This window comes from Bos grunniens, chromosome 9 (assembly GCF_055505025.1).
Source record: "Bos grunniens cultivar Pamir isolate PY7600 chromosome 9, Bosgru_T2T1.0, whole genome shotgun sequence".
Taxonomy (NCBI): Eukaryota; Metazoa; Chordata; class Mammalia; order Artiodactyla; family Bovidae; genus Bos; species Bos grunniens.
In genome coordinates this window covers 90,309,421-90,325,550 of record NC_141173.1, presented here as the reverse complement: position 1 = coordinate 90,325,550, position 16,130 = coordinate 90,309,421, and the positions used below count along the sequence as shown (strand labels likewise).

Below are 16,130 nucleotides of genomic sequence, written 5' to 3'. Positions count from 1 at the left end.
GCTAATGATCTAGTGATAATCATTTACAATATATAAATGTACCTTATCAACATGTTGTACACCTAAAATTTATACAATGTTGCTTATCGATTGCATTTCAATAAAGCTAAGAAAAGCTTTTAATTTTAAAAAATAATGATAATATTTCCATGACGATGGATGCATAGGACATTTTACAAAATAATGGATTTGCCAGGGTTCTTTGACATTGTTTTGCTGTTTGTTGGAGGCGGGGTTTGTCACTGTTGAAAATCACAGTAATAGACATAAAATTCCACAAGTGTTTATTCTCTATTCCACAATTAAATGATGAGACTCAAGAGATCTTTAAAAAATAAAAATGGATCATCATCTATAGACTATGTTAAATCATGTTGCAAAGTATCTTATTCACTATGTTTGCAAAACTCATATTTTTTTTTAATTTCCAAGGTTATTAACCTTATAGATTTAACAATTTTATTAACCTATAGAACCTCTAAGGGGGAAAAAATACATTTTAAGACTTTACTGAAACAGAATTATACAACCTGATATTTATAAAATGAAAGACTGCCAAAATGCTTTAATTTATGTTAAGTTTAGTGTAGTCAAGTTGCTCAGTCATGTCCGACTCTTTGTGACCCCATGGACTGTAGCCTACAAGGCTTCTCTGTCCATGGAATTTTCCAGGCAAGAATACTGGAATGGGTTGCCATTTCCTTTTCCAGGGGATCTTCCCAACATGGGGATAGAACCCAGGTCTCCCGCATTGCAGGTAGACGCTTTACCTTCTGAGCCACCAGGGGAGATGATTTTTTTTTTTTTTTTTTTTAGTATAAGTTTTTAGTCAAAAGCTTTTCACTTTTCATATCATCTAATTTATAAATGACTGTTTTGAATCTCTGGTTCTTTTTACTTTTTTGGTATGTGGTAAATTTCTTTAGTTCTTATAACATTTTCCCTTAAATAAAAGGTTTAATGTGGTATAAAATAGTAGTTACTAGTGTTTGGAGTTTTGGAGAGAAACTTTCTAATTATTTGTGAATTTCATAAATAAAAACATCGTATACTCCTCTGAAGTCCAGCCACTAACCTAGAAAGAATTTTCTAACCAAGGGAACTTCATCCTTCCTCTGAGAATCATGGTCTAGGTGGAAAAGCCAAGAAGTTCAAGACTAGTGGGGACGCTGGCTGGTGATGAGTGCAGACACAGTGCTGTGTGTCCTCAAGATGATCCCCTAAGAGGTGGGACAGAGAGCAGAGAATCCTTAGAGGAGCCCTGATTTGAGCTGAGTGTTAAGGCTTGATTACAAATTGACCAGATGAGAAAGGTGGAGGAACAGTATCAAGATCCAGAATTACTAAGGAATGAGAAAACACAGGCAACAATTGGAGAACGGGATTCAAAATCAGAGAACACTGTGCCATTCGAGAGTAGACGGGGCGCTGAGAGTCAAGAAGCAGAGGGAAAGAGAGCTGATTAAGAGTTAAGACATACAATAGATCAGACCTCGTTCATCTTGTGTGGAGTGAGAAGTTTTCTGATTCAGATCAGTGGGAGGACAGTGGTGCCATTTTCTAGGACGAGAAATACAACACAGACCTACTTTGTTGAGAGGCCTGGTTTTCCTACAAATCTAGGCCGTGTCTTGATAAATATCTCTGAGAACAGTAATAGTAACAGCAACAGCTATTTGAGTAGTTACTCATCTTCTTGCCCCTCCTCTTTAATATTTTTTTTTAACTTGGAGATAATATTATCTACATAGTCCCACTTAAATAGCCTGCTGTCTTTACTAATTAGGCACTTGATGTGCCAGGAACTGTGCTAAGGATTTGACACTGAAGATCTCACGTGTTCCTTGTGACAATGCTATAAGAAAACTCTGATTGCAAAGCACCTTGTGTAACTCAGTAGACCATGTGGTTTCAGAGGTGTCCTTGTCAAGTCCCAACACTTTGTTTTGGATTTCAGATTTATAATATTGTGATTAATCACGTCTCTCTCATCTATTAAATTGTGAGCTCTTCAAGTACAAAAATCACACCTTTAGTTGTTTTGAGAGTGCCAGAATCCAGCAAAATGATTGATAGATACCAGATATTTAGCAGATATTTGATGACTAGGTGAATGAAACTATGAAAGGAATAAATTATTAGTTAAATTAGACCTCTGATATATAAGAAATTCTTAATGTAAAAGTTAACTGTATATATACTACATAAATTCAGTTGCTACATGTATTTTCTAATCCAAGGTTAGTATTGCTTTGCTTTGAAATGATTTCTCTTCACCTTTAAACAGTATATACCCATGCACATCTTCCAATGGCATAGTCAGAATGTTTTTGAACAATTTAGGCTATTCTTGTTTTTCTGTTCCTCGTTCCACTTTAAGTTACTTGACCACTTGATCATTTGACTATCGGGCAACGCTGGATACTTGAGAACTTAGCTCTTCCTAGAAAAAGATGCAAAATAACCAAGTGCTATCATCTGCCAGTAGGAATCCTGAAAATAGGCCTCATCTCATTACTGAATCTACTGTGTTGGTTCTCCCTCCACTAATAATTTATTATGTGATTTATGCGTGTATCATACGAGGATGTGGAAATTGCCCAGTTTAAGCACCTGCTCCTCTGCCTGGTTATTTCCTGGTAGGAGATACTGGATGCTCTACAAAAAGCAGAGCCTCAGACGGAAAATCTCAAGTCTCAACTGAATGAACTTTGTCGATTTTCCAGAGACCTGAGTACATACAGCGGAAAAGTTTCTGGCTTGATTAAAGAGTATAATTGGTGAGCATAAACCTTACGGGCATTCAAAATATTTTTACACAAATAAGAAGTCAGAGGTTTGTTTAAGTTGTGAGTTCAGTAATAATATAAATTAATCTTTAAATATATTATCAAATGGTGTGAGTGTATATTAAGGGCTGTTGATTTTCTTGAACATTATTTTGATCTACTTTATCACTTTTTTTCTCCCGTTAAATGCTTCAAATCATGGTTCCAGTCTTTGTTTGCAAGCATCCAAGGGCTGTCAGAATAAAGAACAGATTTTACAGCAAAGATTTCTGAGAGCCTTCAAGGATTTCCAACAGTGGTTGGTTAATGCAAAGATCACAACTGCTAAGTGCTTTGACATACCTCAAAATATCAATGAAGTTTCAACGAGTCTTCAGAAAATACAGGTAAGAGTGTGATCAATTAATTCTAATAATGGTGCTGAAAATTCTCTAGTGGTCCAGTGGTTAGGACTCTGTGCTTCTACTACAGGGGACATGCATGGTTCAGTCCATGATCAGGGAACCAAAACTCACAAGCCATATGGTCAAAAAAGAAAACATGTAATCACAGTGTCTCCAGGTGACTCAGAGGTGAAGAATCCACCTGCCAGTGCAGGAGACTCGGTTCAATCCCACAGTCAGGAAGATCCCCTAGAGGAGGTTTTTGGCAACCCACTTCAGTAGTCTTGCCTGGAGAATTCCATGGACAAAGGAGCCTGGTGGTCTACTGTCTGTGGGGTCCCAAAGAGTCGGACATGACTAAGTGACTGAGTATGCATCACTGACTTCTAGATCTTATTATAAGCCTCTTAAAGTTTTGCCTAAGAAACTCAGATTTCAGGTAAATCCCTGCTTGAAACAATTGATGCGTAAGTGAAAAGAAACTAGTCCATTCATCTAAATGCATGCTAATTTTATATATTAATAGGGATTTAGGAGATAATAAAAGCTCTTTGTATGTGAGAAACATTGTGCTTGAGCATGCTAGGCAGATTTTCTCATTAATTTTCACAATACCTATAATAGTTACATAAGATTATTATTAGATACAGTGCATACATAATACACTAATGCCTAAGAGTATTATTGTACAAATAGGGTAAAAGAATCTTAATCAATTAATATATGCAACAAAATTGTTTATTTCTTTTCTTTGATTTTGTTGAGAAATAAGTAGGAAATTCATGTGTTTTAATGTATAGAGCTTTTTATTGTACCTAATCTCTTCTTTAAGGAATTTTTCTCAGAAAGTGAAAATGGACAGCACAAGCTAAACACGATGCTTTCTAAAGGAGAACTTTTGTGTACTCTGTTGACCAAAGAGAAAGCTAGCAGCATTCAGGCCAAAATTGCAACTGCAAAAGAAGATTGGAAAAATTTTCATTCGAATCTCCACCAAAAGGAATCAGCTCTGGAGGTATATGATAGCCAACCATGTGGACACGTTCTGTGTTGTTTGTTGTTGTTGTTAAAATCCAGTGTATTATATCCAGTACATCTAGATATCCTTGTCAGAGATTTTGGTCATCCCTCTCTGAATATGATTGGATAACTGGATAACTTTAAGAATCAGCTAGTTGAAGTGTGAGCCTCACTGAGGAATGTAATAGCTTCTTGCATGATAGAGGCAGTTATCACAGGCTTGCCTATGCACCAGCCCATCAGGAACAACTGGTTTTAGTTTTAGGCAATATCATTTAATCTTTACTTGAAGTCCCTCATTTGTGAAAGTTGTTCTAGGAGAACTGAACAGAAATATCCATGCAAGGCTGCAAAATGCTATGGATGAGACAGTGTGTTATAACTAATGCAGATACCAAGTACTGAATAGTAGATTTTACGAGTTCAGTATGCAGAGAGACAAAACAATTTGATTTTACCTAGGGATAACATAACTTGAATTTATTATAATCATAATTACCCCACAATGCAATTTTTTTTTTTTCTTGAAATAATCTGTTTTGTGTACCAACTCTTCTCTTAGAGGAAAGTTAAGCATCATGGCAAGTATTTTTTTTCTTCCTTTTAAAATGTTTCCTAGCAGAAGAGAGCCTTAATTTAATTATGGCCATAATCAATGAAGGACGGAAAACTAATAATAGAGAATTAATATCTGGAAAGAGAAAATGCATGTTTCCTCAATTCTTAACTAACCAGAGACCATTGTAGTTCTCGACTGTAATAGTGGCTATCGTTTCGTGGCAGGCATCCTCCATGTAATAGAGAGTAATAACCATTTTGCAGAGGCCCAGATGGCTCAAGTGGTAAAGAGTCTGCCTGCAGTGAAGAAGCGACAGGAGATATAGGTTCAATCCGTGGGTTGGGAAGATCCCTTGGAGAAGGAAATGGTAACCCACTCCAATATTCTTGCCTGTAAAATCCCATGGACAGAAGTGCCTGGTAGGCTACAGTCCATGGGGTTGCAAAGAGTTGGACACGGTTGAGCATCTGACACAGATTAGAGAACCATTTTGCAGTGCCTAGAAATTCACTGTCAACCCTGCAGGGATCATTAGTGCAGTGTGGCCTGAGCATCTCCTGTCAAAAGCAGTGCATATAGTATAGATAATGAGGTTACCTAATTCAAGAAATGTCCAGTAGGTCAGGGATTGCTTGCCTTCCTGCTTTTCTTATTTTTCTTCCTTCTTTCTTTCCTTCTCTTCTTCCTTCCTTTCTGCCTATCTCCTTTCCTTCCTTACTGTCTTCCTGCCTTTCTTCCTTCACTTATATTAAGAATACACACAATAACACACATAGTAACACTTATTATGTGCCAAGCACTATGTTAGGAATATGAAAGTGTTAACCTTTTCTTCTCCTTAGGGAGAAACAATATGAAAAGAGATGGTTGCAATATAGGTATACTCAGGATGTGGGAATCACTCAAAGAAGGATGAAGCTGACTCTGTGTGGAGAAATCAAGGAAGGTATCCAGAAAGGTGACATTCTAACTGAATCTGGAAACTAAACATTCTTTGAATTTGCCGAGGCCACCGTGCATTTCAGTTAGAAGGGAGTGAATGTGCAGGGCCAGGGTGTTGTTAAGTGTCAACTGTTAGTAGGAGGCTTTGAGATGTTTGGCATTCAAATGAAATGTGGGAAGAGCAACAAACGTAAGACCAAGGATGAAGATTAGGACCTGATAGTAGAATGTCTTGCGTACTAAACCATTTGACCTTGACTCTTGGATAGGATTCCTTTTCTGAACCTCAGAACAGCACTTATTTTCTCGATTTTCCCAAGGATGCAACATGACCCATACCATTCTAGATGCATAGAAGAGACATTAGCTCATCGGTGGCAGTTTAGTCGCTAAGTTGTGTCCAACTCTTGTGATCCTGTGGACTGTAGCCTGTCAGGCTCCTCTGTCCATGGGATTCTCCAGGCAAGAATATTAGAGTGGGTTGCCATTTCCTTCTCCAGGGGATCTTTCCGACCCAGGAATCGGACCCGGGTCTCCTGCATCACAGGCAGATGATTTACCAACTGAGCTATGAGGGAAGCCCCTTTTAGTTCATTACACACAATGAATGTTTTAGGACACTAGGGCTTAATTCTAAGATTGAAAAAAGCTGAATGAAGAATCTACTGGTCTTTCAGAGACAAATATCTTAACTCTCTGGCCATAGTGTAGACCAGAATGGTAAATAGTAAGTAGCTGGAAGACCAGAGAAAGCTTTTCAAAATGGTCCAGATGAAAGAGACAAGGGCCTGAATTAAAGAATTGATAATGGATGAAGGATTTCTCTCTAAGAGAAAACATGGCAGGATTTGATAACTGATGTAACAAGGGGCTCGAGGAAGAAGAAGTTAAGTTTAAGTCTTTAGTTTCTCATTTGGAAGATAGCTTGAATGATGATGCCATTAGGGGAGTCTTGAATATGGTAGAAGAAGTGGTTGGGGAAGAGAGAAAAATTCATTCAGTTTAATAGATATTAAATTCGATGGGCCTGCAAGATAACCAGTGGGTAATGGCCAGGAAAATAACATCGAACATAAGTGTGATGTTCAAGAGAGAGGCTAGAGCTGCCAAAACAGTGAAGGTGAACATTTATCAGGTGCTGTTGTAAGTGCCCGCTTAGCATGTATTAATGTGTTTAGTCTACATCACCACATTTCTATTTTATGAATGAGGAAATTAAAAGACTCTACACTTACTATTAACATTTTTTTTTTTTTTTGGTCCCTAACACTATCTAAAACCTCATAGAATCTAAAGATCCAAATGAAGGACTTTGAAGTAAGTGCTGAGCCTGTACAGGACTGGCTGAGTAAGACCGAGAAGATGGTTCATGAAAGCACCAATCGCCTGTATGATCTGCCAGCCAAGAGACGAGAACAGCAGAAGCTGCAGGTAATGAACCCCTGGCCGGTCTGATCCTCCTTCAGATCAGAGGCAGGGGGGTACCCTGAAGTTAGATGATGCTGTCTTGAGATTGGGTGCACCCTTTCCTGAGTTCAGAGCTCCCGCTTTCCTTTGAGGTGTAATTTGTCCGGTCCTGGAGCCCTACATTGTGTGTAGCTTGGAAATAATAACGCCTTTGGGCCACGTCTATTACTCTCCAGTGCTTGTTTACACGGTCTTGGGGCCAAAGCTTTGTCTGCTGTGTGCTCTTCCCCAGCCTCTTAATAGTGACTTGCTTGTGCTTTTCAGTCTGTCCTTGAGGAAATAAACTGCTACGAGCCTCAGCTCCGCAGGCTGAAAGAGAAAGCTCAGCAGCTGTGGGAGGGCCAGGCGGCCAGCAGGAGCTTTATGCACCGGGTGTCACAGCTGTCTTCTCAGTATCTAGCGCTAAGCAATGTAACAAAGGTAACGCCTGCCATGTGCTGTGTGTGAGTGTGCGTCCTGGTGGCAGAGCTGGGGCCCGGGAGTCCCGGGGCCCCGGGGGCAGGGCTCTTGCAACCCTGGCCAAACATGTGTGCTGCGTCATCTCAACGTGCTTGTCTGAAAACAGCGAGGGAGGTTTCAAACATCCAAGAGACTTTCTATCTCTATGGTTACACCAAGTATTCCCTTTAATCCTGAAATGGTTCCCAGAGCTCTTATTTTGAAGACTCAAAGCATAAATAGAAGGCAGACTTCAGCGTACTAGGTCTAAAGAGACACAGATTAAATTACTTTCCAAAAAACAGAAATTCGAAGCTGTTTTTAAATTTTAGTGGACTCAACAAGAGTGAGTTTTAAGGATAGTACTTTTTGTTTTCATTTGTCTCAATTATTTATATTTATTACATAGTCATCAAAGATGCGTTGATTGAGAGCTTCAGTTCAGATTCTGGAGCAGAGCTCAAAATTGGCAGTGATTCCCATCACAGAGGAAAGCTCTTTTCTAACAACTTAGAAAAAAAGTAAATGGGATCCGACAGTGACCTCACTTAGAGCATTCAGCAGACGCATCCTGAATTGTAAAGGGCCAGACCACCTTGAATTTTATGGCCTTGTGACATTTGTTCCCTATATTTCTCTTTTGCATTTCAGATCTGAGAATGTAGGGAACCTGCTGGAACTTGGCTTCACCTGTTTGAGTGTGGGCTTACTCCTGGCCTGCTGTTTGCATCCCCAATAAAACATCATTGAGACAGTCATATAGTATTAGCCTGGGAGTGAAGAGACTATGTTTACACCTATCTTTGTTACTTTTTTTGTTTTTAGAAAATCTGGCATAAATTCAGAAAATCTAGAGTAAATTAAGACCATCTTTATATTGCTTTGTATTTATTTAGGTACCAAAAAATCAACAGATATTCAAATGCTTTATGTGCTAAAAATTAATATTTATAAAATCTTCATTGTGTTGGATGTTAGCTTTAATTAATAAATAAAACCATATTTATGGTCCCAATTTAGGGATATTACAAAATCTCAGATAATTGGTTTTTTTTGAATTGGCTATCATGTAGGTCATGTGGGTATGTGGTATTGACCCAAATATGATGATCTGAAAGCAGAAACTACTTCAGTGGGTTTCCCAGACAAGGTGTGAGGAATAAATTAATGAAATTTCTGAAAAGTATCCCCAGTTGTCATAAAGAAGAGTAGCAAGTAAGTTGAGGGGCAGTAAATTGTCATTGTAATCTTTCTGCTTCTTGACCCGATTATTCTCATATTTTTACTCTTTAGAAAGCTATTTCCCATCTCACAGATTAATACAACCTTTATCGTATCTATGCAGAGTACAAACCTATGGCTGATCACAGTTATTTGGACCAGGGGTTAGCTTTACAGTCTGCATAGCTGTAGGCTGTGAAGCCTCTATGGAAGGGACAGCTGGATGACGGTCTCTGTCACTTCTAGGAGAAAGTGTCAAGACTGGATAGGATTGTTGCGGAACACAATCAGTTCTCCCTGGGAATTAAAGACCTGCAGGACTGGATGACGGACACGATCCACATGTTGGACTCTTACTGCCACCCGACGTCGGACAAGAGTGTGCTGGACAGCAGGATGCTCAAGCTTGAGGTGTGTCTTTTACAGGAAATGTCTCTGATTTACAGAATTTGTTTTTCTCAAAATTTCTCAACTCTCCATCTGCCTGGTGTGATAAGAAGCCCAAGAATGGGGACTTCTCTGCTGGTCCAGTGGTTAGGAATCTGCTTTGCGATGCAGAGGTCACTGGTTGGATTCCTAGTCAGGGAACTAAGATTCCACATGCCGTGGAGCGTCTAAAGGCCCACACACCACAACTAGAGAATATGTGTGCTGTAACGAAACAGTCCACATGCCGCAACTAAGACTCTATGCAGCCAAATAAATGAATATATAATAAAATATTAAAAAGAAAAAAAGAAGTCCAAGAATACTCTGCTGATATGATCCTGTTGACACAGGGAGGCCTTGCCTAAGCATTCCTGAATCATTTGAGCCCAGATAGACTTGCCCATCAATACTTTACAAAAAAAGAAATAACAACCCAAAGGTGGTTACGTGCTTGATATAGCCAGTGAATAGGCTAGATTCAAATGATTTCAGACATATCTATTCTAAGAAGATACTTCAATGAAACATTTTATCAGAAATGTTTATCAGAAACATTTCCCATCTTGTTCAATTAACTTGCCTGCTTGTATCAGTTAGTCCATTCTTCTCCCGTCATAAGAAATTTGTTCAATATGAGTTTACGTTTGTAGTAAGGCAATCATTCTTCATTCATTCACCTGCCATTTATATGCTGAGTGTCTTCTAGGAGACTGGTGCTCTGTCTTGATACCAAGGGTTGAAAAATGAATAAAGTATGTCCTCAGGATTTTATAGTCTGAGGCTAGAGGCTGAGGCACAGGAGACAGTAATAGCAGATGGGGCATGCTGATGGAGCTGTGGGCACATAGAGGACCAGAGCTGGGCAAGGACAGATGGTGTTGAGAGTTGGAGCAGATTTCTCAGAAAACCTGAGACTTGAGGATGGAACCCAATGAGCAAAAGCTGAAGAAAGCCAATGGTGTGGTGTGTGAGTCGCTGCTAGCACTTCCTTTCTGCTGCGGCAGAAGCTGATGGCCAGGAGTGGCTGAAACTGAATCTGCAGAGATGGGCAAGCTCCAGATGAGGGAGAGAGATGAAGTTTTACCTTTTAGGTGATAAACACCAGTTTTATAACTTTGAATTCAAGCATCTTTCTTATATAGAAAAAGAAGAGTGCTTGTGAAGAACTTGAAATGTATAAATTTAATATAGACTATGAATTTATCTATTTCTTTCAGTTTGTTGTATGAGAGACCTTAACATGCATAGAGCTCTTCATCCTGTGACCTTTGAGAATTTAAGAATCCTATTGTTGTCTATTTTTTGTTTATTAAAAAACAGTGAACTTAAACTTCAGTGGAAATCAGGGATTATTCATTCAGAGAATAATAAAGATCTGAAAGGCCAAGGCCACTTGGAGACCAGTGGGTGACTGGTAACTGGTTACTGGTTCCTGATACCACCAGCCAGTGACTCTCCTGGCCTCCTGATCAGCCCAAGAGATCCAGGGCTCAACACGACGGCAGATCATCTGCTATCCACAGGGACTCTGAAATATTTAAAGCTAGCGATGTTAAACATACAGATGACAAAGGACTTCTGTATGGGCTTTTACAGGCTCTGTTATCAGTGAAACAGGAAAAAGAGATCCAGATGAAGATGATAGTGACCAGAGGAGAATCTGTCCTTCAGAACACCTCCCCAGAAGGCATCCCTGCCATTCAGCAGCAGCTGGCGAGTGTGAAGGATATGTGGGCGTCACTTTTGTCTGCAGCAATTCGTTGTAAAAGGTTAGTGAAGCCAAAGGGCTACTGCAAGTCATTGCTAAAATATCTATAGAATAGCTTAGTAACACACTGTACAGGGTTCCCCCTATCCTCTCTTTGTGTCTCTTTCACTCTCTCTATTGCCCTGCTCCCTTATTTTTTGCCTCCTTCCTTCCTTCATTCCCTCCTTCCCTTCTTTTCTTTTTTCTTCTTGGAAGAAAAGAAAGTGGCAGGTGCAACCTTGCATTTACGTTGACTGACAGTACTGTGTCTGTGTTTTTACGTAACTATAACTATATGTTTCTTCATGTTGGTGTTCACTGCTTAGAAAACCACAGGATAAATAAATGTTTAATCATGTGAAGATGTATTAGTTAAAACTAAACTGTTTCCTTGGGAAGTAGCCCCAGAACACACCAGTGGGTGGCGGGAAAGAGCCATGAGGAAAAGAGGGCAGTCCGTAAAGGGAGCTGAAATTTACTCCCCCAAAAGGCACTGCGGGAGCCAGTATAGACAGAGTGTCTCTGAAAATTACCCTTGGAGAAACCATGAGTCAGTTTCCTGTCTTTTATTCCTTTTTTGTTTCTCTCCTCTGATGGAATAAAATATTGATACTCTTATTTTCTTGAGTCTTGGCTCAAGAAAAGCCTTGCTTGGGGCATCTCTCCTTTTGCCTTCAGACCTCTTCCTGTGTCTCACGTGACTTGGTTACTGACTCCAAGTTGTATGCCCTGTCCCACTTCTCCACCTGTCAGCCTGGGCTTCACCATCCTTTGCTTTTCAAAGTTGTGCTTTCCAGAGACCCAGGCTTGGATTTGATAAGCCGTGACCATTCAGTCCCCCTCAAGCCTGCCCTGACCTGATCTATGGGCTTCCTGCCGGGGAAGTGGACAAAGCAGACACATGATAGAGATCAGACAGACTGCATGCAGACGGCTTCTCACTGTAGATTACTGACCTTTCAATTACCTTTCAGTCAACTTGAAGGAGCTCTTTCTAAGTGGACAAGTTACCAGGATGATGTTCGACAGTTTTGCAGTTGGATGGACGGCGTGGAGGCCAGCCTGAACGCGTCCGAGAGGCAGCACGCAGAACTGCGGGAGAAAACAGCAGCTCTCGGGAAGGCCAAGGTGGGGCTGGGTTCCACATTCCATTCGTCCTCTGCCTGTGCTTCGGAATTGCCACGGCTATACAGAAACATTCTGGAGAGGGAAATGGCAACCCACTCCAGTATTCTTGCCTGGAGAATCCCCATGGACAAAGGTGCCTGGGAGGCTACCGTCCATGGGGTTGCAAAGAGTCAGACACGACTGAGCAACTACACGCATACAAAACATGCCCATCTATAGGCTAGGGCCGTCCACACAGGCGAACTCTGTTGGGGGAGTTTACTGTAATTTCTAATGGCTTCTTAAACTGTTGTTTGTGGCTATTTCATTAGTGAGTGAAAATGTCCCTTTCCAGGAAAACTTCATAGACCTATGTTTTATGAACTATTTAAAGTTTGGCACCTTGTAATATGTTTTAATCAGGCTTCCCTAGTGACTCAGTGGTGAAGAATCCACCTGCCAAGGCAGGAGATGTATATTCAATCCCTGGGTTGGGAAGATCCCCTTGAGAAGAAGTGTCAACCCACTCCTGTATTCTTGCTTGGAAAATCCCATGGACAGATGAGCCTGGTGACCTACTCTCCATGGGGACGCAAAAGAGTCAGACATGACTTGGCAGCTAGACAACAACTACAATTAGCTTTTGATATCTTCATCCTTAGGAAGTAAAACTTTTTTTCTGTCACATCTTCCGTTTTTCACAGAAAACCTTAGCTCTACCCTTGTACCTAGCAACCCTGTACTTAACCTTCTGAATTAGTTCAGAAGCCCCGGTCTTTGCTCTGAACCACCACCACTGGAGGCTTAATTAGTTCTTCTGTTCTCTGTCTTTCTCATCTCTTGATGAATTTTATAGACTCTATACTTACACTGCTCTCTCTCTCAGTGGATAAAGTTGCTCAGTTTTCTTCTTATCCTATGCATGTGGCTCTCTGACACAGAACAAATGCTGAGTAAAGGTTAGCTGAATAACTAAATGGCCTTGCATGACCTATGCCAAGCCATTTAACATTTCTGGGTCTGCTGTTTGATCTGAAAATTCATATAATTATAATTATTGACTTCATAGTATTATGATGATGATTACTTAATTTATTACATTATTCATCTAGTCAACAAATACTTATGGAGAACTTGTTACACGCAGGCGTTGTGCTTGATTCTAGGTAAATAAAACAGACCAAGGTTTCACTCTGGAGGTTGCACATGGACTCATTCGAGAATGACTGAATAAGTAAATGATTATAACTGGTGATGAGTGATATGAAGAAAACACTGCGAGTGATGAGAGAGAGTCATCGGGATTGGGTTGATAAGGACATCAAGGAGTCGGGGGTGGGGAGGGACAGGAAAGGCCTCTTGAAAGAGGAGATGGAGATGATGCCCTCAGGAATTCAGTGCAGAGAAATCAGGTTGGGGAGGAGGTGGGAAAGGATTTCAGATGGGATAATCCGCATGTCCCTGGGGAGGAGAGAACCTGGTTTGGATAAAAGGGAACTGCAAGAAAGGCTGGCTGTTCCTGGAGCAGAGACTCAATGAGTGGGTGTCCAGGTGACGTGGTAGAAGTGGCAGGGACCAGATCCCATGCTGTTACAAGGATCCAAGCCTGTGGATTTCACACTTGATCCCCACAGCCTGGGGAAGATAATCAGTGTTTTGAACTGGAGAGCAAAATGATCCCCTTTAGAATCTTAAAACCTTTTATCACTCAAGCTGCTGTGTGGAAGGTGGACAAAGGCACAGTGCAGGAACCGGGGGCAGGGAATCTGCCTAGCGGGTATTACAAATGTCCAAGGAAAAGATGATAGCAGCAGGGGCTAGCGGGCTTGCAGAAGACAGGAGGACACATGTCAGGATACAGTGAAGAGATAGAACTAGCAGGATCTCACCATGGATGGAGGGACAAAGGGTGACTTCAGTGTTCTCAAGTGACCAGCTGGGTGAGAATGGTAGGTAGCATTTACTGTTTGACAAAAAGACCGAGCAGAAGGAGGTTTGGTGGTGGCTGGGGATGGATGGGAATGGAGTAGTGTTCAGGAGCCAATTTTTTGACAAATTAAATTTGAGATTTCCAAGTCCACTCAGATAGAGTTCTGGGCCAGATATCAATTACACACACCATTCATATATCTATATAGAGATAGATGGTGGGTAGAGTGTAGACTGACAGATAGATAACCTGAGATCACTTGTCAGCTATGCAGTTAAAATATACTAATTTTACAAGTTAACATCGATGTGATGATATACGCAGTAATTCCTTTATTTTTTTCTTTTAAAATGTTCTCTAGTTATTAAACGAGGAAGTGCTGAGTCACAGCAACTTACTGGAGACCATTGAAGTGAAAGGGGCTGGCATGACAGAGCACTATGTCACCCAGTTAGAATTCCAGGACCTGCAGGAACGATATGGAGCCATCAGAGAGCGGACCAAGGTACGGCTCACCGTGTTCCACGCAGACTCACTGAAAGAGGGGTGTTTGGAGTTGTGCTTATTAAAGACTTATTAGTTTGGGGGAACGACAGGCTTGTGAAAGCAAATAGGACAAAAAAAGCAAAATGAATTTTAATACTTAGAGTACCCTACTGACAAAGCAAACAAAAATCCTCAACTATTGTTAGTATATTGTTAGTATATGAATAGTTCTCAACTAAAAAGTCCTCCAAATGTACCTACTGAAAAAAAATTGAGGAGAGCTTCATAAGGAAGAATCATAAATATTTTCATGTGTCTGGTGATGAAAACTTTCTAAAGCAGGAAAAAATTGCCAATAATATTTATCATTCTTTGCTTAAATCTCACAAAGAAAATAAAAAGAACTTTACAGAGCACAGCCTACTTTATGAGAGTACATGGAAAATTGAATCTACAGTGAATCCAAATTCTCACTCAAGAAACAATATGAAAACCTCAGTTTTCTTCATTAGCAAAAATGTATTTTTATGACGAATAAATTTAATTCATTTTTTTGAATATCCATTTTACATTTCATAAGAATTCAAAGGTCAAGAAGTTAATTCAACGAAATGATCTTTAAGACCCCTTCTGGTGGCTCAGTTGGTAAAGAATCTGCCTGCATTGCAGGAGACCTGGGTTTGATCTCCTGGTGAAGGAAATGGCAACCCACACCAGTAGTCTTGCCTGGAGAAGTCCATGGACAGTGGAGCCAGACAGGCTACAGTCATGGGATGGCAAAGAGTCAGAAATGACTGTGTGACTTTGACTTTCACTTTTTTACTCACATAATGTTTTTTTCTTTACATAAATCTTGACATTTTATTCTTCTAGGAAATGATTCATGTTTTAATGATTTAACAATCATGCTTTTCTAATATTCCAAAAATGAATTCTTAACAGTCCGTGTAAACTGCAGACTGTAGTAATGTTTTCCCATCTTAATCATCTTAAATGCTAACAACAGGAAGCAGTAACCAAGTCGGAAAAACTAGTTCGCCTGCACCAAGAGTATCAGAGAGACTTGAAGGCATTTGAAGCTTGGCTTGAGAAAGAGCAAGATAAGCTTGATCGGTACTCAGTTCTTGAAGGTGATGCGCACACTCACGAGACGGCCCTGCGGGACCTTCAGGTAAAGTCTGCTTCATCGTAAAACAAAGGACTTTTCGTTCTGAATATGGAACCATTATTTTAAGTGAGAAGTCACTATGACCTTAAAGCCTATAAATAGCTGATATATATTAAGGGGCATCCTAGTAAGGTCTGATCTAGAGTGTTCTGGGACCTCAGTAGAGTATGCTAGTCGAAATCATTTGGTAGGTCGTTCAGACTGAGCAGGACTGGGACTTGAGAACTTTGTCCAGCTATAGGGTGGCCTCTGATAGGAATGGCTAGTGGTCTAATTTATGGTGTTAACAGGCCCACCTGCCTGTTTCTCCCTAAAGGACTGAATTAGATGTGGGACACAGCTGCAGGAGTCAACAACATGTGACGCTTCTCAAATTCAAATCGGTGGCACCATCGTAGGCCCTTTGGTTTTAACCCAAATCACCCACACTGCTGAGGATACAGG

At 40.3% G+C, this 16,130-nt stretch overlaps 1 protein-coding gene across 20 annotated transcripts in view; it reads left to right on the top strand.

Annotated features, from left to right (window-relative positions):
* Positions 1-16,130, top strand: part of SYNE1 (spectrin repeat containing nuclear envelope protein 1) — a 500,805-nt gene that overhangs the window by 244,173 nt on the left and 240,502 nt on the right. For 19 of the 20 annotated variants that reach the window (XR_015133337.1, XM_086318389.1, XM_086318388.1 and 16 more), the window contains 10 exons: positions 2,644-2,780; positions 2,998-3,175; positions 4,005-4,187; positions 6,981-7,124; positions 7,425-7,580; positions 9,066-9,230; positions 10,845-11,017; positions 11,970-12,123; positions 14,394-14,537; positions 15,525-15,689. Coding sequence is in view for 19 of the 20 variants with exons in the window: in XM_086318389.1 (XP_086174515.1) it covers positions 2,644-2,780; positions 2,998-3,175; positions 4,005-4,187; positions 6,981-7,124; positions 7,425-7,580; positions 9,066-9,230; positions 10,845-11,017; positions 11,970-12,123; positions 14,394-14,537; positions 15,525-15,689 (1,599 nt within the window). In the remaining variant the exon portion in view is untranslated. The remainder of the gene's footprint in view (positions 1-2,643; positions 2,781-2,997; positions 3,176-4,004; positions 4,188-6,980; positions 7,125-7,424; positions 7,581-9,065; positions 9,231-10,844; positions 11,018-11,969; positions 12,124-14,393; positions 14,538-15,524; positions 15,690-16,130) is intronic. The other variant, XM_086318390.1, reaches the window with a different exon arrangement.